The sequence below is a fragment of the Eschrichtius robustus genome, chromosome 16, assembly GCF_028021215.1.
Source record: "Eschrichtius robustus isolate mEscRob2 chromosome 16, mEscRob2.pri, whole genome shotgun sequence".
In the NCBI taxonomy this organism is placed as follows: domain Eukaryota; kingdom Metazoa; phylum Chordata; class Mammalia; order Artiodactyla; family Eschrichtiidae; genus Eschrichtius; species Eschrichtius robustus.
In genome coordinates, this window is record NC_090839.1 from 14,781,852 (window position 1) to 14,804,985 (window position 23,134).

General features: G+C 51.7%; 1 protein-coding gene across 2 annotated transcripts in view; it reads left to right on the top strand.

Moving 5' to 3' along the window:
• Positions 1-1,785: 1,785 nt before the first annotated feature.
• The window catches only part of CDH22 (cadherin 22), a 70,195-nt gene continuing 48,846 nt past the window's right edge, over positions 1,786-23,134 (top strand). For both annotated transcript variants that reach the window (XM_068524154.1, XM_068524155.1), the window contains exons 1-2: positions 1,786-2,040; positions 11,699-11,993. In XM_068524154.1, the coding sequence (XP_068380255.1) occupies positions 1,786-2,040; positions 11,699-11,993 (550 nt within the window). The remainder of the gene's footprint in view (positions 2,041-11,698; positions 11,994-23,134) is intronic.

Sequence of the window (23,134 nt, forward strand, 5' to 3'; positions counted from 1 at the left end):
TCTGATCACAAACAACCTGGCATTTAGGTCGTTACTGGGGGTCTTGTCTCTCATCCCACTAAACTGTGAGCTTAATCTTTTTTTTTTTCTTTTTAACATCTTTATTGGAGTATAATTGCTTTACAAAGGTGTGTTAGTTTCTGCTTTATAACAAAGTGAATCAGTTATACATATACATATGTTCCCGTATCTCTTCCCTCTTGCATCTCCCTCCCTCCCACCCTCCCTATCCCACCCCTCTAGGTGGTCACAAAGCACAGAGCTGATCTCCCTGTGCTATGCGGTTGCTTCCCACTAGCTATCTATTTTACATCTGGTAGTGTATATATGTTTAATCTTTTTCTTAGCATCCAGCCCAAACCTGGCACAGAGTCAAAGCTCAGCAGAATGGAGTTGTTGAAATGAACTGGGCTTGGGGAGAGGAAAAGTGGGGACTGAGCCCCTCACCTCCGCTAATGCTTCTCAGTGCCTGAAACTCCTCCATGAAAGCAGCATTGCTGTCCCCTGTAAACACCCACATTAAGCCATTATTCATCATTATGGCTTGAGTAGGAGTTAGTCCCTCAGATCCTTTCTTGCTGAAAGCAGAATCTGATGGAGGGAGGGAAGGAGAGATGGATTGATCTGGGGAGGCAGTGCTGGTCCAGGAAGGGGAAGTGTCTTTCAGACTCTGGGAAAGGAAGGTTTTTCTGGGGAGTGTGGAGACACCAAAGGCAAGCTCAGGGGGGATGTGACCCTGCCCAAAGCCACAGAGGGAACCTCCAAGCAAGGCCCTCTGGGACTCAGGTGCCCCACCCGTGAAAGGGAGCGTGGAGGGACTCACGTGAGGTCAGCGGGCCTTCCCTGGGCCCCTGGTTTGGATGGAATGACCTCTCTGTGCTGCTGTGGGGAGGCAGCAGTGGTGGGTGGCGGGCTGCGTGCTGGACTCTATGCCCCCAGGAGGCCTGGGTCCTGGGAGCTCTTGAACACCCCTTCTGCAAGGGGCAACTTCCTCTCTAGGATGGGGGTTTTCTATGGCGTGGGCTGGGCTGGAGAGGTTGTCAGCCAGGGGGCAGGGAAAGCAGCTCATAAGGTCCCTGCCCCTGTGGGCACCCGGGCTGGCCCAGAACCACCAAGAAAGGGCTGGATGCGGGGGCTGTGAGGAAAGGGGGCGTGCTGGGAGAGCGGGGGAGAGGAGAGGTGTGCGGTGGGAGTGGAAAGGAAGCATCCAGGGCTGGGGGAGGGGGAGGGGCAGGGCTACTAGGCCGTGGGCCAACAAGGCCGGAACCACTCTGTCTTGTTTGCCCCACGCTGCACAGTGCCAGGCACATGGTAGGTGTTTAATTAGTACCTAAAGGACAAAAAGGTAGACCCAACCTGCCCTGTCCCCGCAGACAGCCTCCTCTGATGTTTTCTTGTTTTTCTCGCAGGCTCCTGGCCCGGACGGCCTCTCGTCCCCGAAGGACCCCTGCGCTCAGGGACCATGGCGCACCCCAGACTCCGGAGCTGCCAAGGCGCTGCCTGGTGATCCGGCCGCGGCGGCGCCAGGGGGGCGCGGGCGGGGACCCCGGGGGGCCGTTCATGCCCCGGGTGCGGCCGCGCCCCCTCCCCCTCCAGCCGGGCGCCTCCACGGCTGGGCGGCGTTCAGGGCCGCGGGCCCGTCCGGGTGCCCCGTCGGGGGCGGCGCCCCGGCGGCCGCGCTGAGGCCGCCATGTGACGCGGCGCCGCTCCGTCCTGCCACCAAGCGGCGACGCCCTGGTACCTCCCGTCCATGCTCCTGGGCCCGGGGCCCCTCGCAGGCCAAGCATGAGGCCGCGGCCCGACGGTCGGGGGCTCCGGGTGGGAGCGGCGCTGTCGCCCGCGATGCTGCTGCTGCTGCTGCTGATGCCGCCGCCGCCGCCGCCGGGACCCCTGTGGGCGGCGGGCACGCCTGCGCCCTCGGCGTCCGGGGCTGCGCAGAACGGCGCGCCGGGCGCGGGCCGCGTGAAGCGCGGCTGGGTGTGGAACCAGTTCTTCGTGGTGGAAGAGTACACGGGCACCGAGCCCCTGTACGTGGGCAAGGTAAAGTGGCACCCCGCACCCGCTGTCCCGCGCCTGGGACCCTGGAGACGCCCGCTGGTAGGCGCAAGGGACCCCCAGTTCCCCTCCCCCCCCCCAAATCCCAGTCCCCGCTGCCTCCTCCCAGCTGCCCCTGGTCAGGAGCAGCCAAGAGGGTCATCACTCTGCTCCCATCCCTACTCCACATCCTTCTCTAGTCCCTCTTCCTTCTGCATCTTAGAGCAGAGAGTACTAGTAGGGAGGGAAACCCAGTCCGTCTTGTAGCTAGATGCATCTAGAATGGAGAAACGAGTTTGCAAATCTGATCATGTCACACACAAACTGTCCCCACTGTGTTTAAAATTCTTCAGTAGCTTCCCATGCACTTGAGGTCAAATCCAAACTCCCTCCCACTGCTTGCAAGGATCCGGCTCCTCCTCCAGCCTCATCTGCTGCCGCGCTCGCTCTGAGTTTCCGACCACAACACCCTTCTGATGGCCCCTCCGATGCCCCCACAGGCTCCTGCCAGCCCCGTCCCCCCTTATCTAGATTGTTTGCCTCCCTCAACTGCTCTGTTCTGCTCCGTTCTACTACTTCTGCTGCTTACTTTATCTCACACTCAGGCCTCTGCTCAAACGCCACTTCCTCAAAGAAGCTGTCCCTGACCACACCAGGCTGGGACAGACCCCTCTGCATGTGGCCATCCCTCCCTGTTATGTGCCCTCCTAGGTCCTTGTATCTTTCCTTCATAACACTTAATTATGCGTGTGTTTGTTTGATTATGCAATTAATGCATGTCTTTTCTATTAGATTGTGTGTTTTGCTCACCATAAAATCCCTAGTGCCTAGCACAGACATTGCTCACAAACTGTTCATTGAATGAATGAAAGCTGCTTTCTCAAACTCTCTGAGTAAATGTTGCTTAACGTGGCGGAAGATCTGTGCCCTAAGAGTATAAGGAGCTGAGAAGGACTTTTGTTCATCCATTTAATCCCTGAGCCCCTCATGAGTGCAATGCTGGAGAGACAGAGACAAGTGAGATCCAGCCTTTGCCATGTGGGGGCTCCCCAGAGTGGCAAAGACACCCTGGTACATAAAAAGCCTCACAGGTCAGCACCTGGCACTGAGTAGGCATTTAATAAATGGTATGTGTTGGCTGGCTTCATGGAAGTGTTTTCTAAATGCCTGAGCTGGGTTTTGATGTATGAGTAGGAGTTTGGGCTGATGGGGAAGAGGGCATAGCCTATCAAAAGACATAGAGGCCTGACGGAACCTGGCTTTTTCAGAGACTTGTCCGCAGTTGAGATGTTGAGGTGGAGGGTGTTTATAGGGCAGGAAAAGCAGCGCGGTGCCCAGGGACAGTTCTCTGGCTTCTGCCGAGGCCAGTCAGCTTTCCAGGAAGTTTTGGTCAGCAGAGGTGAGGGGGGACCAACTGTGGAATTTCCTTTGGGCTTAAATGAGTCTGAGAATTGGGAGGCTGACCAAGCTGCTCAGTTCAAGGCTCATGGCTCAGGACCCTCGACAAGGAGGAGAGGAAAGTTTGATGTAAACCTTGTGGGTTTGTCTTGCAGGAAACCCAGATTCTCACTGGTCTAGATACAGTCATCCCTGGTCCTTGACTACTCTCCCCTCCATACATGTGGCTGAAGTTGATCCCCACAACAGAGCAAAGTGAAGATTTGACAGAGCACAGAGAGGTTCATGTCTCTGCTCAAGGTCACCCAGCAAACTAGTGGCAGAGCCTAGGACTCCTGACTCCCAGCCAGGGCGGTGAGATGGTGGGGCTGGTAGAATGGGGTGAGGGGAGGGGGAAGGAGGAACCAGTGCCAGCTGGGCAATAGCTAATGGTGAGGTAGCTAGGGATGCAGACTTTGGAGCCAGACATGCCTGAGCTCGAGGCCCGGTTCTGCCAACCAACCCATTAACCATATTACCTGAAACAAGTTACTTCACCTCTCTGGACCTCAGTCTCTTCGTCTGTAAAAGTGGGGCTAGGGGAGCCCACTTCCAAGGGTTGTTGAAAGGATTAAAGAAGAAAACTGAGCACAGAAAGTGTTCGGCCTGTGGCCTGGTTGTTAGTTTATTGTTGTTTTCTCATTATTCCCACATGAAGCACTTAACCCTTAAACTGCAAGGTAGAAATCGTTTCCTTTTGTGGGCAAGGAACTTGAGGCACAGAGAGGGCAGGCAGACAGTGGGCAAGTGGCTTGGAACCTGTGTTCCAGGATTGGAACCTGTGTTCTGATTCTCCAGACATCTCCAAGACCTCCAGGCCTGGGAGAGAGACTTTGGTCCAGGAAACCCCAGAAAGTCAGGGAAGGACTCTGACACATCTCCCTGAATGTCAGCTGTAGTGGTCTCAGGCACCTCAGCCCAGTTGTCTACCTGGAAGCTGGGGCTCTGAGAAGGCCTCCTCAGCCACTCACCTCCTGAAAAGACGAGAGAAACCAGCCGCTGATTCACCACTTCCAACCTGCATCCACCTAGCCATTATCATCATGAGTCAAACGCCACCCCTATTGCCTTGAACCACAGTCTGTCGGCGATGGGGGGACCCTAGTAAGTCCCTTCCTTGTAAGATGGGGAAGCTGAGGCTAGAGGCAGAGAACATCATGCCAAGGCCAGTTAGCTTTCCAGAGAGTTTTGATTAGCAGAGATGGGGTGAGACCAACACGGTGGTATAACCAACCCCAAGAGACAAGGCTCTCCTGACACCAGGTCTGGGCCCAGTGCAATTTTTTTTTTAAATTTTTATTGGAGTATAGTTGATCTACAATGTTGTACAGCTGTACAGCAAAGTGAGTCAGTTATACATATACACATATCCACTCTTTTTTAGATTCTTTTCCCACATAGATCATTACAGATTATTGAGTAGAGTTCCCTGTGCTGTACAGTACCGTCCTATATTAAGCATCTTCTATGAGCCAAACATTGTGCCCGGCCCCGGGGGTCTTCTCCTCACACCAGCCCCTCGCAGCATCCCCACTGCTGTCACGTCTACGTTATCTTCCCCCTCCATCATCTTCACCCAGAGCCCCTCCTTGCTTACTCTCAAGGCCACCTCCAGAAAAGCACTCCATGCAGGAAGGAGAGAGAAGTTTCCATCTCTTTGCAAACATATGCCCAAAGCACCCTTTCTTGTGAAAGATGGTGTAGTGTGGGGTTCAGGGGGGCCAACCAGAGCCAGACTGCCAGGGCTCAAATCCCAGCTCTGCTGCTGATTCCCTCTCTGACCTTGGCACATTATTTAACCTCTCTGTGCCTTAGTTTCTTTATCTGCTGAGTGAGGCTATACCTGGCACCTCCTCAAAGAGTTGCAGTGAGGATTCAATGAGTTAGCATATGTCAGGAACCTGGAGAGCACCTGGTATGTGCTCACTAAGTATTAGCTTTTATTATGATGGGTCTCACCTGTTATTTCCACCACCTAGAGTATGCATAGATATTATGAACCCCTGCCCCCAATCCCGAAAGCCTTCTGGGCAACCTGATGTCCTAGTTTCTCACCGCAAAGTAGGGGGACGTGGTTGCCAGCCCACCCCTCGCTCTAGGAATATGAGCTCAGCCTTTTAAAAAACCACCTGTCCCCTTTCCAGCCAAGTCCCACATTTGTTCAAGTGGTTGTGTGCATGCATGCACACACACACTCATACCACTCTCTCTCGCTCTTCGGGGAAAAAGGACTTCTCCACGGTTTCAGTTAATTCACTGCTTCCCAGTCCCCCGCCCCAGGGGGCCATAGGGAGCATCTGTCCTTGCCAAATTCCAAAGGTAGCTTAGCAACGGCACCATCAGCCGAGTGAACCCCGGGCACCCAACGGTAACCTATTTTACAACTGCCTCCTCCATCACTCACCGCCAGGCTCCTGTCGGCACCTGCAGGAACCACTGGCCCCCGTGGTTGTCACCAGGGCCCCACACCAACAGCTCCCTCTGCTGTCCTGCCCCCCCTACTCCCCACCCCCGGCAGCCTGGCTCACCTCTTCCCCTCACCTTCTCACAACACCCACCCTCAAAGCAACCTACCAACATTTCCATACAATCTGGGTACTTGGACTAATCCCTTTTCCGAACTGTAATTTCCCCCGAGGCTTCTGTCGGCTGCATGTGGATTTTGTAGGATTTTTAATTTCTTTTTTTTTTTTTAAAGAGAGAATTATGGGGTCAGCACTTATGACCAACTCCTGTGGGCGGTGAGATCTATTTTAGATATACGGCAGGATTAAGGTGAGGAGGAGAGCAGATTTAATTAAGTTGCTAATATTTAAAGAAAATTGATGAACTCCTGGTTTACGAGTAGCACAGGCACGAACAAACCCCTCATTCCAGGGGAGGCTTTTTATTTGAGTTGCTTTCCCCGTTTAAATCCTGGACTCGTTTTATTTGTGTAGCCGCACTGTCCGTTTAATTGTCTTTAATAAGGAAAACGTACCTCTGCTCACATTTAATTTTGATTTAATTAGGAGGAAGTAATTAATGGCCTCGTAAATCCCACTTTTCAGCCCCCCAGGATGAGAAGCCATCATTGTGGTGTTTTTCATGTTGTTTATGATCCAGGGCTGGGGCTTAGGGAGGGGGAATTCCCTCAGGGGCTGTCTACACTCAATGCGGAGAAAAGAACCCAGGATGTGGAGCCAGACAGGCCTCGGGCTGCCTCTTGTTAGCTGTGTGGCTTTAGGTACGATATGGGCCCTCTCTGAGCCTCAGCTTGCCAATCTGTACAATGGGGAGAGGATAATCTCTGAGTCACAAGATCATTATGAGCTATCAAGGAGGTAACAGTAGGGGGTCTAGAAGTGTGCCCAGTGACTGACCTTCCTAGTCTAGCTCATGTGCACCTGAGATTTAACAGAGTGACTGGATCCTCCAGAAATCCCAGCAGACAGTTGGAGAATTCTAATGACAGTTGTATATTTCATTATTCACGTATTCAATGTTTGGTGCTGTGGCCTGTCCTGGGGACCAGGGAGCAACGAACAGCCATATGCTTGATCCTCAGGGAGCTCACTGTCCCACACACACACACACACTCACACTCACCTGTCCCACTCCCCCTGTATTTTCTCTGCATGCATTGTCAGGACAGCTAGTGTGTGCCAGGCGTGGGGAGTTCCGACAAAGACAAATCAAAGTTACTCCCTGCCCCTGAGCCCCATGACAACTGAGGAGACAGATTGCAACACGGAGGTGATACAGGGGAGTGTGGAGCAGAGGGGAGTGTGCATGGGACAGGGGTACAGAGCAGCGGGAGGGCAAATGGGAAGGCATCTGGGAGGGCTGCCTGAGGAGGAAACAAGCTGAGTTTAAAAGACAAGAAGATATTGCATGATGGCCCCTGTGTCTCCAGTGGGTCAGGATTTGAGCCTGTGGTTCTTGTGTCAGGCGATGGGGGGATGAACTAGGTGACCCTCAATCTCTTCTGAGACCAGGTGCCAGAAAAGGAGAGAAAACTCATCTTTACTGAGCACTTACTATGTGCCAGGAGCTCCCACATATTATCTGATGAATCTCTGGACTCTATGGGGAAGCATTATCAGTCTCATTTATAGATGAGAAAGCTGAGGCTCAGAGGAGGGTAGCTTCTTGCTCAGGGCCAGGCAACAAGTGGGTGACAAAGCTGACGCCGGCACCCGGCCATTCCTGAATACAAGGCCCATCACCTCTCCTGATTTGTGTCGTGAAGTCCTTTTCCAAATGATGAAATAGAGGCTCAGATTGAAAAGGCCGCCGATAACCACGGCCTGCGGGTACAGGGTGGTACAGGCCTCTCCCCCAGCCGTGAAGCCCAGTGAATGCCCTGTAGCCCACTCCATCTTCCTTTCTCCCGCTTCTTTAGCCAGAAACGTTGTAAATGGACTAACCAGATTCCAAAGGCTGCAGAGAGGACCAACCTGTGCTTTGGAATCCAACAGAACTAAGCCCACCTTGGTCTGTTCACCTGGAAAATGGGGAGACATTTACGTATGCCACAAAATTAAATTAGATTTCTGCAAAGGCCTGCAATCTGGCACATAGTAGGCGCTCGGTAAATAAGAGCACCGTCCTCCAGCCTCATAGCTGAGATTCTTGAGAAATATCCTCCTGGAGTAGAACCACAGGCACTTCCTCTCCACTCCAGAGCCAGGACCCAGGCAGGTGGGGCGAGTAGCCCCAACCCAGCCCAAATCTGCAGCTCTGAGCTCTTAGCTCCTCCGCAGGCCGACCAGCCCTGTTCGGACTCTGCAGTCCCCAGAGAGTAGCCACTGGACCCCACTGTGAGCTCTGTGTCATGCTTTACAGAAGAATATCAGTGACATCACTACTGGGTTCTACTCCCTCCTCCCCCATACTCAATGGTAGGTGATCCCTGGTCAGGGTCTGAGAGAAAATGTCAAGGGCAGCGGGGACATGATGGAGACAGAAAGGGAAGGAGACAGCCACTTACAGAGTGTGTAGGTCATTACCAACATGCTCACGTTTCATCTTCACCACACCTGTGCGAGGTAGGACTTGATCTGATTTCTCAGGTGGAAAAACAGACCCAGAGAGGTAAAATTAACAAGCCATGCAGGTTGATCACAACATTAGTGAGCCATGGGATCAGGAGATTGGCTTCCTGCACTTAGCTGGGTGACAAAGCAAATGACCTCCCCTCCCTGTGCCTCAGTTTCCTCATCTGAGAAATGGGAATAATAATAATGTTTCATAGGGCGGTGATGAAGACTAATAAGATTACAGGTGTTAAGCATTCCCCCAAATGGTATCTATTCTACCACACTCCTTGGGAATGTTTACTGATTAAATAAAGGCCCGCAACAGGTCTGATTGGGAAGTGGGTGGAGGCACCCTAAAAGGGAACACGTTTGCCCTCTCCTGTCCCCAGCTCCCCTGGGCAAAGGTGGAGGAAGAGCATAAACAGCAAACAGGAGAGACAGGTCTCCTCATCCCCAGCACTGCCGATGATTCAGGGCTGACGTCTTGAGATAATTTTATTGGGGGTATTAAACTGAGTTATGAGGTTTTTACAATCCAGCCACTTATGAGAAATCTATTAACAGTAACTGGACAGGAAGAAGGCTTCTCAGTGGAGCCCAGGACGGGCATTAATTGGGGCAATCTATAACAGGACAGGGACCCGGAAAGGTTCCACCCAACGCCTCCATTTACTCCCTGCGATTTCTGCTGAGAATCAGCAGACTCGCCAAAAAGAGAGAGATGCCCATTAATCGGCTAATGAAATATGAAAATGTTTATGGACCATTCAATCTTCCAAATGGCACTTCTATAATCCACCTTTCAGACACAAAGTTCCACCAGCAGAATTTATACTCAGGCTCCTCCTGCATGGCAGGGGGTGGGCTTTCATCCCTCTTCATGGTGACTTCATTGGCACCTGTTATCTTACTGAGTGGGCTGGGGTACATGCCATCCTGGCCCGAAAGGGGCCTTAGGGATTCTCTTGTTCACGCGCCATCTTTGCGGAAGCTTAGAGAGGAGCAGGGACCTGCCCAAGGTCACCAGCTTCATTGGATGCATTTTCCTCTGCTCAGAGCTGCCTCAGAGATTTGGACGTTGGAGGATAAGGACTTGGGTGTTTCTATTTGGGAGAACAGTCCTTCTGCTGGTTCCTTGCCCAGGAGATCTCAGTGCAGTGAAAACAGCCTGGGTTCTGGAGCTTAACAGTGCCTGGATTAAATCCCAGTTATATATAGCTAACATTTAGTAATAATATAATAATAATGATAGCTACCGTTTATGGGACACTGATTATGTCACAGGCAGGGCTGATTTTCAGCTAGTACAAAATGGTACGGTTGTGCCGGTTGTTAAAATAGTGAAAAAGCTCCCTACCTGTGGTAAATAGTCTGTTTCCTCTCCCTTGCCTCAGCTTCCTCAGCCCCTCCGACCTCTCTGGGATCCAGCATCCAAAGGGTTCCCACCTGAACCAGCAGGGGCCCTGCTGCAGTACCACTCCATGGGCAGTGCCTCTGCCGGGCTGGCTGTTACACATTGTGTCACCTGGTGCCAGGCAGGTGCTAAGGGCTTTATGTGGACTTTACACTCAATTAGCTCTCCAGTACCTCTAGGAGGAGGTGCTATTATGACCCACATGTTAGAGAGGAGGCAGCTGAGGCCCAGAGAGGTACAGTGACTCGTGCAAGGACTCACAGGGAGGTGATGCTGGAGCCGAGGCTGGACCAGGCTGGACTGCCTCTTCTGCCGCCATGGGCTCCTCCCAGGAGGATTGAGGATGGAGTGAGAAAGCCCAGGCTGTGGACCAGGCCGGTTCCTCCAGCAGTCTGACCTTGAGTAAATCATCCTATTTCTCTAAACCTCAGTGGGAAAATGAAAAAAAAAAAAAAATCTGCAAAGTTAAGATAGCAAAACCTACTCTAGTAGGGATTTTTTTTTAAATATGTATTTTATTTGTTTTTATTTATTTATTTTTTTAGGCTGCGTCGGGTCTTAGTTGCAGCACGCGGGATCTTTCGTTGCAGCGCGTGGGCTCTTCGTTGCAGCGCGCGGGCTTCTCTCTAGCTGTGGCACGCGGGTTCCAGAGTGCGTGGGCTCTGTAGTTAGCGGCCCGCGGGCTCTCTCGTTGAGGCGCGCAAGCTCAGTAGTTGTGGCGCGCGGGCTTCACTGCCCCGCGGCATGTGGGAACCTAGTTCCCCCACCAGGGATCCAACCCGCATCCCTTGCGTTGGAAGGAGGATTCTTTACCACTGGACCACCGGGGAAGTCCCGTAGTAGGGATTTTTTTTTTTTTTTAAAGAACTCTGAACCAGATAAGTATGTAAATTGCTTAGTACACTGCCTGGCACATAGTAGGTGCGCCTCCAGTTTGCATTCCCTTTCCCCCTCTGTCCCTCCACTCCCTGTCCCCACCATGTGCCAAGGCCTGAGGCTGGCTCTCCAGGTACCAGATGAGTAAGAAAATACCTCCGGGGGCTCAGAGCCTAGGGATCCTGGACCTGTAACTCAGAGTGAGGTCACGGACAGCAGCTTGGAAATTTGTTAGGAATGCAAATTCTGAGACCCCACCCCAGACCTCCTGGATCAGAATCTGCTTTTTACCAGGATCTTCGGGTGATTTGCATGCACATTAAGATTTGAGAAGCATGGCTACAGCAATCCTACAGGCCGAACATGATAATGATGACTTGCTGTATTGCAAAGATCTTGGAGGGGAATGGTGGGGTTGGAGGTAGGCGCAGGGAGGGAATCCGTAAACGCTTTTGGGAAGAGGTGGCATCTGAACTGAGCCTCGCAGGGTGAGTAGCCTTTCAGTAGACAGAGAAATAAGGACAGGGCGCTCAGAGAAGAAGCAGAGAGTTGTGAGGTGGTTCTGATTTCTTTGTAAAGGCAATAGGGAGCCGTGGAAGAGTTGCAGGCAGGGGAGGACGTGTTCAGATCTGCCCCTGAGGCCGACAGCTCTGGCTGCAGAGGGGAAGGTAGATTACAGGGGCAGGGCTGGAGCAGGAAGAGCCATGGCGGGCTAGTGAAACACTCCAGACCAGACAGTGAGGCCTGGGACTGGGATGACGAGTGGCTTCCCCAGCCTCAGTGTCTCCACTGAAGAATGGGTATGTCAAAGAAGAGATGTGCTTAGGCACAGGCCCCCAGTGGGACTTGGGCAGGGGGAGCGCCAAGAGGAGCTCCCACCCCAGCCTCCACCCTGCCTTCCTCCCTGCCTCCCCAGATCCACTCGGACTCAGACGAGGGTGACGGGGCCATCAAGTACACCATCTCAGGCGAGGGCGCTGGCACCATCTTCCTGATCGACGAGCTGACGGGCGACATCCACGCCATGGAGCGCCTGGACCGGGAGCAGAAAACCTTCTACACGCTGCGGGCTCAAGCTCGGGACCGCGCCACCAACCGCCTGCTGGAGCCTGAGTCGGAGTTCATCATCAAGGTGCAGGACATCAACGACAGCGAGCCCCGCTTCCTGCACGGCCCCTACATTGGCAGCGTGGCCGAGCTCTCGCCCACAGGTGGGTTGCCAGCTCTGAGGGGCGTGGTGAGCCGGGGAGCTGGGGAAGGGGAGCTGCCAGGTTGTGAGAAGGAGCCTGCTGCGGGGAGGGGCAGGGGAGACAGGGTATAGGTGTGAGCCCAGGTGCCCACACGGACTCAGGCACAGTCCGGGCAGTCACAGCTGCACTTCTGGACAGAGACACACATGTGATCTCAGGCACATACACGGGCACAGTCCCTATGTGGACATGGACCTACGTGCAGACACAGAGACGTACTTGGACATGCTTATACACCCACACAGAATCACACAGGCAAGACCCACTTACAAGCTCAGCTGTCCACCTGTGCACAGCCCGGCTCAGGCACGGCCCCAGGCATGGACAGCATCGGGACGGTCACACACACAGGCATGGCTGTCCCCCTGGACACGGCCCTTCCCCAGAATTCAACTCACCCAGACACAGCACAGCCCTTGGCCGCAACTCCCACACAAATGCAGGCACAACCGAACGTGGGCACACCTACAACCTAAATCAACCAGAGTGGGCATAGCTGAAACAAGACCGCACCACACAACCACACATGGCCTCACACTAGACACAGCGACATGCAACGTCACCCAGGAAACAGCCCCTCACATGGATGCAGCTTATGCACAGACACCTACCTAGACACAGGCAAAAGCCACAGCCAGACATTTTTACCATCCTGGGGCCGGGCTTCACCAGAGCGTAGCCGCAGACAGGCCTGGGCACAGCCAGACGCGACAACGTCCAGACGGCTTCCTCCACGGCCCACAGGAAGCCCCAGTACACCAAGACCCAGCCACCTGGGGACACAGGCTCACAGAGGTGGCCGAGCCCCCAGACACAGATTCAGCCGCCTCTACCCAGGTGTGGCTGCAAACACCAGGGGCACCGCACACACACAGTTGTAATAGAAAAGGCAGGACACACACCGAAGCACACATCTGCAAGAAGCCTGCAGACACAGCCATCCTCAGAAACACAGCTGCACAGCAGCGGGACACTGAAAGGAAAGGTTGGACGAATCTGCCTTCCCCCACCGTAGGGCCCACAGGTAGTGGACTGACCATCAAGGCCCCGCCTAGCCGAGGGCTCCTGGTAGAAGCTGGAGTCGTGGCGCGAGGGGCAAGCCAGTAGCTGCCACCTTCCCCACCGCGTTAGGCTAAGTCATCTGCAAGCCAGACTGGACAGGGAACAGTGGCCCTAGGTCCTAGAACACGTCCTGCCGCTGACATACGGTGGCCGAGGGCTTGGCACTGCCTCTCACTTGGCCTTCCAGCTCTGCAGCTACATGTCAGGCTGGGGGAATTTGGGTTCTTGGGGAAGGGTGCAGTCAGCCCTGGCTTCCCCAGATTGGACCACGATCTGGCAGATTGGTGGGTAGTGAGCGGGCAGCCGGTGACGGAAGAGAAGGGAGTGGACCGGAGAAAATGGTGAGCACAAAGGAATGGTGGGAGAACAGGGAATGGCGAGGGTGTGAATGTGGGTGTGGGCTGGCATTCACACACGCACGGTGCACGCGTGCCTGATGCGCATATGCATCTCACACGTGCACAGGTGTGCCCCTGCATGGCCATTAAGGCCCGTGTGTGCATGTGACAGGCTATGTGTCTGTTGAACGGATTCATTCGTTCATTGAACAAATATGCATGGGCACTGGGGACACAGCGAGGAGAAGGTAGACCAGCCTCCCTGCTCTCTCACAGAGGGGACGTTCTGGCCGAGGAAGACAGGCGGGAAGCAAGTTAACAGATCATGGGTCTGGGAAGATGACACTGAAGCAAAGACTTGAAAGAAGTGAGGGCATGGGCCCTAGGGAACAGCATTCCAGGCAGTGGGAACAGTACATGCAAAGGTCCCAAGGTTGAATTCCCTCTGAGGGGAAGCAGAAAAGCGACCAGATCATGCAGTCACGTGGTCATAGTCAGGGTTTTGCCTTTTAGGCTCAGCAAGCTGGGAAGTCAGTGGAGGGGCTTGTTCAGAAGAGTGACGTGATGTGACTTAATTTTAACAGGATCCTGTGGCTGTTCCATGAAGATTAGATGGGGAGGTGGGGGTAAGGGCAGAAGCAGATTGCCCATTGAGAAGGATATTGCAGTTACCTAGGCAGGAAATGATGGTGGCTTGGAACAAGGTGGTACCAGCAAGGGTGTTGAAAAGAGGTCAACTTCTGGATATATTTCAAAAGTAGAGCCGAAAGCATTTGCTAATAGATTGGATGTGGGGAGTGAGAGAAGAAAAATTCAAGGATGACTATCGAGATTTTGACCTGGGCAATTAAATAGATGGAATCTCCATTTACTGAGATGGGAGAAACAGTGGGAGGAACAGATTTTGGGGGGATGGAGGGAAATCAGGAGTTTGGTTTCAGACCTGCTAAGTTGGAAATATTTATTAGAAAGCCAAGGAGAGATCTTGGAAAAGGCAGTTCAGTATACAGGTTCAGCAGCAAGGTCTGAGCTAGAGAGATAAATCTGGAGGTTGTCCATGGCAAAGACCCAGGGAGTACTTAGAACTCAATTTTGCAAGTGGGGAAACTGAGGCTCAGAGCAGGAGTGATGGGTCCAAGGTCACACAGCAAGTGAGAAGTAGCTTAAACCCCTGACTTCCCAGGTCCAGCAGCCCTCACTCCTGGACTCAAACTCTGGCCGAAGGAGACGTGGCCCTCTCTCTCTTCACCCAAAACTGAACTGCATGTTTCTGCATGGAAAAGGCCAGAAAGATGACGAGAGAGATAAGGCTGGAGAAGGAAGCTGGAATCATATGCGAAGGACTTGAGGGAAGCACATAACCTGGGAAAGGCTTAAGCAAGGAAGTAACGTGGGCAGACTTGCATTTTAGAAATCTCCCTCTACTGTGGGGTGGAGAGTGGGTGGGGATGAGGGGTCCAGAGGGAGGTGCAGCCCCATATGCGCCATGTTGGCTTGCCCATCACCACTTCACTCTCACTTCCACTCTGAGTGGTGGCAGGACTGATGTCAACATCCCCATTGAACAGATGGGAACACCAAGGCTCAGAGAGAGGAGAAGATGTACCCACAGTCACATAGCAAGTCAATGACTGAGCAAGTTGGGCTTGCCTCCCAGGCTGTTGGAGCAGCAAGGTTCTTGTGTCACTCGTGGGGAAAGTGAGACCGAGAAGAGGGCAAGGACTCATTCAAGGTCACCCAGAGAGTAGGAGGCAGCGCCAGCCCCCAGCTTCACGAGCACGGCCCCAAGGAGCCCCAGCCCTGCCTCACCTTCCTCTCCTGGTCCACTGACTCTGACATTCCGCTCAGGAAAAAGTGGGGACTTAACTAGGACAAGCCAGGGGAACCCAGGAGGGGGAAAGAGGAAGCAGAAATTAAATTAGTTTATTTCATTTGAGCAACTTTTTGAAGGGGAAGCAAATCCGACACCGGGGTGCTTACGGAGACTCCAGGCGGCTTTGAAAATCAGTCACAATTACTGAGCCTCCTGATCTGGGCTGAGCGGGGCGGGGCCGACAAGCAGCACCAGAGTCTGGGCGGCTTCGGACATCAGAAGGAGCGGGAACACAGCTTGGAACATGAAAGGCAGCAGCGCTCACAAATTAAACCACTCACAGCTTAAAAGGGAAGGGAAGTGTGCCGGGGGCCTCCAATGAGCCATGCTTCTGAGGAGGGGCACGCCAGCCATGCTGAGCCTAATGCAGTGAAGCGGGTCCTGCATCTGACAGTCAGGAGGCCTGGCTCCCTGCGTGACCTTGGGAAAGTCCCTGCCCCTCTCTGGGCCCCAAATTCCCTTTTGAGCACGGAGGGGGCTCATTCATGCCCAGATGTTTACTGAGTGCCTGCTCTGTGCCAGGCACTGTTCCAGGCACTGGGGATTCTTAGAAAGCCTACATCTAGAGCAAGGAGAGAGACAGGAAAGAAATAAACAAGTCAACATATAAATGCACCCTGTGGTGTAAGTGCTGTGAAGAATAAGGGAACTGGGAGTTATATTGGGGGCGTGCTATTTTAGAGGGGTCAGGGAAGGCCTTTCTTTTTTATAAGAGAACCCTTGAACAAAGATCTGAAGGAACCAAGGGAATGGACAAAGGAGCTATGTGAAACAGTGGTTTTCAAAGTTTATTGTGCATCCAAGTTACTTGGAGGGCTTGTTAAAACACGGATGGCTCCCCTCTCCGCCCCAGGGTTTCTGATTCAGTAGGTCTGGGCTATTAGAAACGTTTGCATTTTTAACAAAGATGCTGTCAAAGGTGATGCTCATGCTACAGGTTCAGGGACCACACTTGGAGAACCACTAACCTAGAGGAAGAATGTTCCAGGCAGAGGGAAGAGCGAGTGCAAAGGTCCTGAGGAATAACGTGTTTGGTCATGTTTGAGGAATAGCAAGGAAGGCAGTGTGGCTGAAGAGAAGAGTAAATGAGGGGGAGAGGATCCAAAGAGGTCAGAAGAGGTACCGGAAGCTGGACCACATAGGACTTTGTAGCCATTGAAAGCTTTGGTTGTACTGTGAGTGAGATCGGGAGCAGAGGAGTTATATGATCTAATGTAGATTTTTAAAAGATGATTTGCTCTCCGCCCTGTTGAAAATAGACTGTAGGGGTCAAGGATAGAAGAGGGAGATCAACGAGGAGACAACTGCAGTCTTGGGGGCAAGAGGTGATGGTGACTTGGATTCTGGATGTATGCTGAAGGTAGAACCAACAGGGTTTGTGAGGGATTGGATGTGGGAAGTGAGAGAGAGAGAAGACAAGGATGATGCTGAAGTTTTTGACCTGAGCAACTAGATGGATGGAGCTGCTGTTGCTGAGATGGGGAATGATCCAGGAAGAGCAAGTTTGCAGCACAAAATTAAGAATTCATTACTGGACACGTTAAGATTGAGATGTCTACTAGAAGTCCACGTGGAGTTCTCAAGGGGACAGTTGGATCTCTGAGTCTGGAGGTCAGGAGCAAGATCAGGGCTGGAGTTACAACTTCGGAAGTCATCAGCAGAGAGAGAATTTAAAGCTTGAGGCCGGGTGAAATCAACAAGGGAGTGAGTTTTGGTAGAGAAGAGTTAGACTAGATAATCTCCTGATGTTAGGGGGCTAGACCCCCTTCCCTAGGCTGTCGCAACCCGACCAGTGGACCACAAGAGAATTTCACAGAGCTCCTGTGCCCACTTCAACTCCACCTATTTATTAATGCCAACTATGTATAAGACAAAATACTTGGCACTGTTGAGGATACAGAAATGAGAAGTTCAATCCAACACACATCTATTAGCCACTACTTTATTCTGGGCACTGCAGGGGATGTAAAGATAAGTAATTGAATTAAATCCACAAATGTTTATTAGCACCCATTATATACAAGGCCTCCAGTGTACTTGGCTCTGGAGGGGTTGCAAAGATGAGTCACCCAACTAAGCAAACATTTATTAGCACCTACTTTATATATATATATAGCCCCAAGGGGATAGAAAAATAAGCAGTTGGTTTAATTCAGTAAATACATAATAGTTCCTACTGTGTACACGTCACTTTTTTTTTCTTTTTTTTTCTGTACGTGTCACTTTGCTAGGTATGTGGGGATACAAAGATAAGCAAGATACTGCCACTGACCTCAAAGTGGTAGCAGATCAGTTTCATCTGTGGTGCCAACTCTGATCAACTGGTAGTGACTGTAGGGCTGTGTTGAGATGTCTGAGGTCTCATTTGGGCTCAGCAGAAAAGAATGCCACAGTCAATTAGTGATGTCTGCTGGGAGCAAAGGAAGGAGAACGTGGTGAAGGAGAACGTGTATGTGGTGGCACATATACCATAGGATGGGCATTACTGGGCCATGGGATTGGGGCTCAACAGACTGTCGAAATGGGCAGGGGCCCTGCCACAGCTGCTTTCCCATGTATTCCAGTCCCTTCTGTGAGCAGCATCTTTAATAGATGGAAAAAGACTTTTGAAGTACAGTCTGCACTTCTTGGGACATTCACTAAATAATAGCTATTGGCCAACACTGCTTTCACAAAGCTATTTCCCTTTATTCTCACAGTCCTGGGGAATAAGCAGGGCAGGTATTTCCATCCTCATTTTACCAATGAGGAGATAAGTGCAGAGAGAGATAAAGTAACTTAGGCCTGAGGTTCCATATTAAGAGCTGGAGACGGAACCAGACCCAGAACCTGGAACCAGAACCTAAACTACTTGGCTCTGTGTACATGGGAAACAGTCACAACCATCTCTTTAGTGTGCACAGGACTTTACAGCTTGCAAAGCACTTTCATATCCCTAATCTCATTTCATCCTCCCGGGAACTCTCTTGGGTTAAATGTTGACACCCCCATTTTACAGCTGAGGAAACTGAGGCTCAAGAGGAGAGGGGAAATAAAATTGGGAAGGCACACTATCTGATTCCCAGGTCCCGTGCTTGGGAGGATGGTGGCAGAGAGGAAAGGAGGAAGGCAGGAGGCAGTGTGCTCCCCAAGGGTCTCATCTGGGGAGGGCAGTGGCTGGCTGGAAGCCTCCGATTGTCCCATCTGCAGCTGGAGAGAGTATGGCTCAACAGCCCTCAGGCCCAAGCCAGGAATCAATCGCGGGTCTCTGCAGAGACAACTTCTAAAGGTGTTTTTAATTAAAGTCCAGGAAGATCTATATGTGCAATATCTCCTTGCCTAGCAACGGCACTGGCTCTCACCACCCAGGATGGGGAGAAATGGGACAGGAGGTTTCTGGTGGAGAGAGGTGGCAGAGAAGAACAGAGGCCCTGGCCCTCAGGAGTCGGCCCCATGTCTTTCTTTGTCTTTTCCATCAACAAATCACTCAGCAAACATGAGCACCCTCGCTATGCTAGGCCCTGTGCCCACGTGGCAGTGGGTACAAAGGTGACAAATCTACCATCCTGCCCTCAAGGGTCTAGCACATAGTAGGTGGTCCGTAGATATTGGGTGACTGAATGGAACTGAATTATAAGCCAAAACTGTTTGCTTTCTGCAACTGGCAGAGGAATGCTACTGCAGGAACTTAGAACGTTGCTGTCCCGAACAAACAGGGTGACCGGACTGCTCCACAGAGGGTCCCGTTAAATGTGGAGAGGATAGACGAGCCTCTGGGACTCAGTTAGGGATAGTAGGGGAGTCCCTTCTCTCAGGGGAACAGATGAGATCCACACACACACGCAAGTGTTGCCTGCCTGGGTGAGTCTGTGGCTACCTCTTTCTGTCCCACTCTCTCTCTCTCTTTGTCTCTCTATATATCTCTGCCTCTCTTACCCTCATCTCTCTGTCTCTGTCCTAATTTCTCCCTATGTGTCTGGGTACCTCTGTTTTTCTCACTTTCTCTCTGTCCATCTCTCTGCATCTCTGTCCCTCTGTCCCTTGTTTCTCTGTCTCTGACCCACTGTCTTGCTCCATCTCTCTCTGCCTCCTTCTCTGTCACTTGTCTCTGGACCTGCCTCCTCCCCCTCTATCCTCCGACCTCCCCTTCCCGTGCAGCCACTTTCCTGAATCTCCTGTGTATCATTCATTTGCATTAGGCTGCCTTGGGTGGGCAGCCGGAAGTGCAGTTGAGGCCAGTCCAGTGAGCTGGCATTGTAAGCGATGAGCAAAGAGGGAGTTGGGAGAGGGGTGGTGAGGGGGGAGTTTGAGAAGGGGCTTGTTTCCTGTGTAATCTGAATGTTCCCAGGGACTCGACAAGTGGTTTTTAATTTTTAATAGAAAGCATTCCATGCAGTTCCGGCAGCAGCAGGGGGTGGGACTCATGTTTCATAAATGTTTGAGAAGCTAAATGGGAGCCAAGGGTTTCCCCAGGCCCAGCAGGTCGGCAAGGGGAGGTAGGGAAGAGGCAGGATGATAATAATTACAAACATCTTCATAATCATGACACTTGGTCACCTCAGTTGAGGACTCTATTCTTTTCCAGAGCGTTTCATCTCCTTCGTGTTATTAAGGGGTATCCCTTACCCAGGAGACAGGAAGGGTAAAGTGTTGTCTCCATTTTATGCAAGGGGAACTGAGGCCCAGTCAGGCCGAGTAGTTTTCCCACCGCCACACAGAGAACCAAGGAGAGGGCTTGAATGAGAATTTGTCTTCAATCCCTGACATCCACTCCACATGACACCACCTTCTCCCTGAGCAGCTGGAGGTCCTGGGGCCCAATTTTGGGCTTCCGTTGGATTTCACAGACAGCAAGGGTTAAAGGGACAAGAAGGGAAAGAATTCTGGCCTGGGAGCCAGAGCATGGATTCCAGTTCTGGCCCCATGACAAACCATGTCAGAAACCAGGTAAACTAGAAATGAGGAGTGGGCAAGCCCCCTCCCTCCTGATACTGGTACCCATGGGTCTCCTGCTCAGGGCCAAGGACACAGACCCAGAGATCTTCTGACCATACAGAGAGAGGAGAAAGGAATAAACTTTTATTGAGCACCTACTACATGCCTGGCTTCACCAGCCACTTAAATCCATCACCTCTAATTCCCATAGCACCTCTGAGAGGCAGAGTGGGCCCCTCTAAATTACCAGTGAGGAAACAGGTCAAACAGGGGGAAAGACTTGATTGAGGGCACAGAGTGAGGAAGTGGTGGGATTTGAACCCAGGACTCTCTGATGCCAAAGTCCACCCAGTCTCCATGAAGTTGTGAGGGGCATCTCTTTGTAGGAGTGTCCAACTTCTCATGCTGATTTGGTGGCTTGTGTCATCCTTGCTGCTTCCTTCTGGGTGCCAGTCTCAGTACAGGCACAGTGAGTCCAGGAGGGTGACATGCTGGCTACAGTGTTGTGGGTTTGAATCTTTTCCTACCACTTACTAATAACCTAATCTTGGGAAAGTCACTGAGCCTCTCTGTGACTCAGTTTGCTCATCAGTTCAATCAAAGGCTGGGTCTAGGGCATCAGTTCTCAGTCTGGAATGCACTTTAGAATCACTGCAGGAGCTTTTTAAATCCCCTTGCCTGTGCTCCACCCCAAGAGAGCTCTACTAAATTGGTCTGGGATGGGAGCTCAGCATCAGTTTTACTTTAAAGCTCCTAAGAGATTCTAATGTGCAGCCAGGTTGAGAACCACTGGTTTCTGTGCTCTCCAAGGACCAGCCTTTTCATAGCCAGCATTCCACATGGGGCCCTGGGCTCTGAGATACTGTTTACCCGAGAATCCTTTGGGCAGCCCTTCCTATGCCAGCCTGGAATTAGGCCCTTAATCCCGCGTAGCAGGACCGGGTGGCAGCACCATGGACAGCAAATGGTTCATTCTAGCCAATCCCATCCCTGCTTCTGGAAGTCTGGGCTTGAACCAGCTGGCAGAGAGCGAGAATCCTGAACCCAGTTCCTTGCTATTCCCCTGCCCTTCCCTCCCTCTCCTTTCTTTGAATCTTCTCTCATTTGCCTGTCTACTTCTGCTCCTACTGATTCCCTCTCCTACAACCTTATAAGGCAAGATACATGTGTGTTTTGACATCAGATCGACCTGGGTTTGAATCCTGCCTCTCCTATTTCCTTGCCAGATGAATTTAGCCAGGGGCTGTCCTTGCTGCTGAACAAGGAAATCTATTTGAGTTCTCACAGCGATCCTGAGAGCTTGGTACTAATATTACCCCCATTTCACAAATGATGCAATTGAGGCCAAAGGGGTTCATTACTAAACTTCACTCAGCCTCCACTTCCTCATCTGCAAAGTGGAAATCTTAATAGAGCTTACTTCAAGGCTCTGTTATATGAATTCCATGAGATACTATACATAAAGGGCTTATTATAGTATGTAGCACAAAGAAGTTAGTTAATAAACCTAATCTATCATTATCATTGAATAAGGGTATATAATAATGGGTTTCATTATTATTCATTATTAATTTACATTGTCACCCTTCACTGTGCATAGCAGTTTCCTCATCTGTAAAATGAAAGTGATGCAGAATTGTTCTGGAGTCGGCCCATATCAGCTCATGAGAGCCAAATATTGATTTTCAGGAGTTTTATGAGCCACTTGATACCACATTCATAGCTTGAAATTGGCCATGGTGAGAGTATTTACACCGTAGAAATCAGCAAACACTACAAAGCAGGGAATTCCTCCCTACCCCTCCATCCCCCAGAGCCAATGGTTAAACATTTGCCAGCATACCACTGCATCTACATCAGAGAATTGGTGTGAGGACTGAAGGAGAGAATGGCCGTGATGGCGCATTGCAAAATGCAAACTGCTGAACTTAGGGGGACGGCACAGGGTGGTCCTACAGCAGCCACAAGCCTGGCACCCTTTTGTCTGCCGATTCTGGGGAGCTGCTGACTTATGAAGAAGTGGGAGGGCGTGTGGGGCCTTGGGGAATGAGTGGTGAATCACTGACCCTTTGCCATCCCCACGTGTCGGCATTAACTGTAATGGCTGCAATAAAGAATCCCAGATCGGGGAAATGATTCCATCATCCCCGCGGGAGTCCCTGGGATGCAGCCAGGGATAGAGAGAGAGAGAGAGAGAGAGCTCATCCTTGTCCCTGGGGAGTCACTCAGCCCAGCACTGTGCCTTGCCCAGGGAGTGAGGGGAACGTGCAGAGGAGAGTGACAGGGAGACCCTCTCTCATAACTGTTACAACAGCTACTCTTTACTGAGCACCCACCATGAGCCTGATGCTTTACGTATCGTCTCTCATTTCAGTCTGTCTGTGAGGGAGGCTTGATTGTGCCACTGTATACAGGCATGCAGTGTCTGCTGAGAGGACAGCAACAACCTGCGTTTATTGAGTTTTTAGTATGGGATAGGCGCTGTCCTCGGTGCTGAATACAGAAACCTATTTGAATTCTGAAACCAATCCCAGGAGTTTGGTGGTACTCTCACCCTCATTTCACAAATGAGGAAATTGAGGCAAAAACGGGGTTCATGACAGGCCCAAGGCCAAACTGCTAATAAGCGGCAGAGTCACTGATTGTGATTCAGTACAACAGGCCACCATCCAGAGTCACTGTGTGTGTGTGTGCTGACTCTGGCTCCCAGAGGACTTTGGCCTTAGAGAGTCCTGGGTTCAGATCCCACCACTTCCTCAGTCTGTGCCCTCAGTCGAGTCTTTCCCCCTGTTTGACCTCTTTCCTCACCTGTAATTTAGAGGGGCCCGCTCTGCCTCTCAGAGATGCTATGAGAATTAGAGATGATGGATTTAAGTGGCTGGGAAGCTAGGCATGTAGTGAGCGCTCAATAGGGT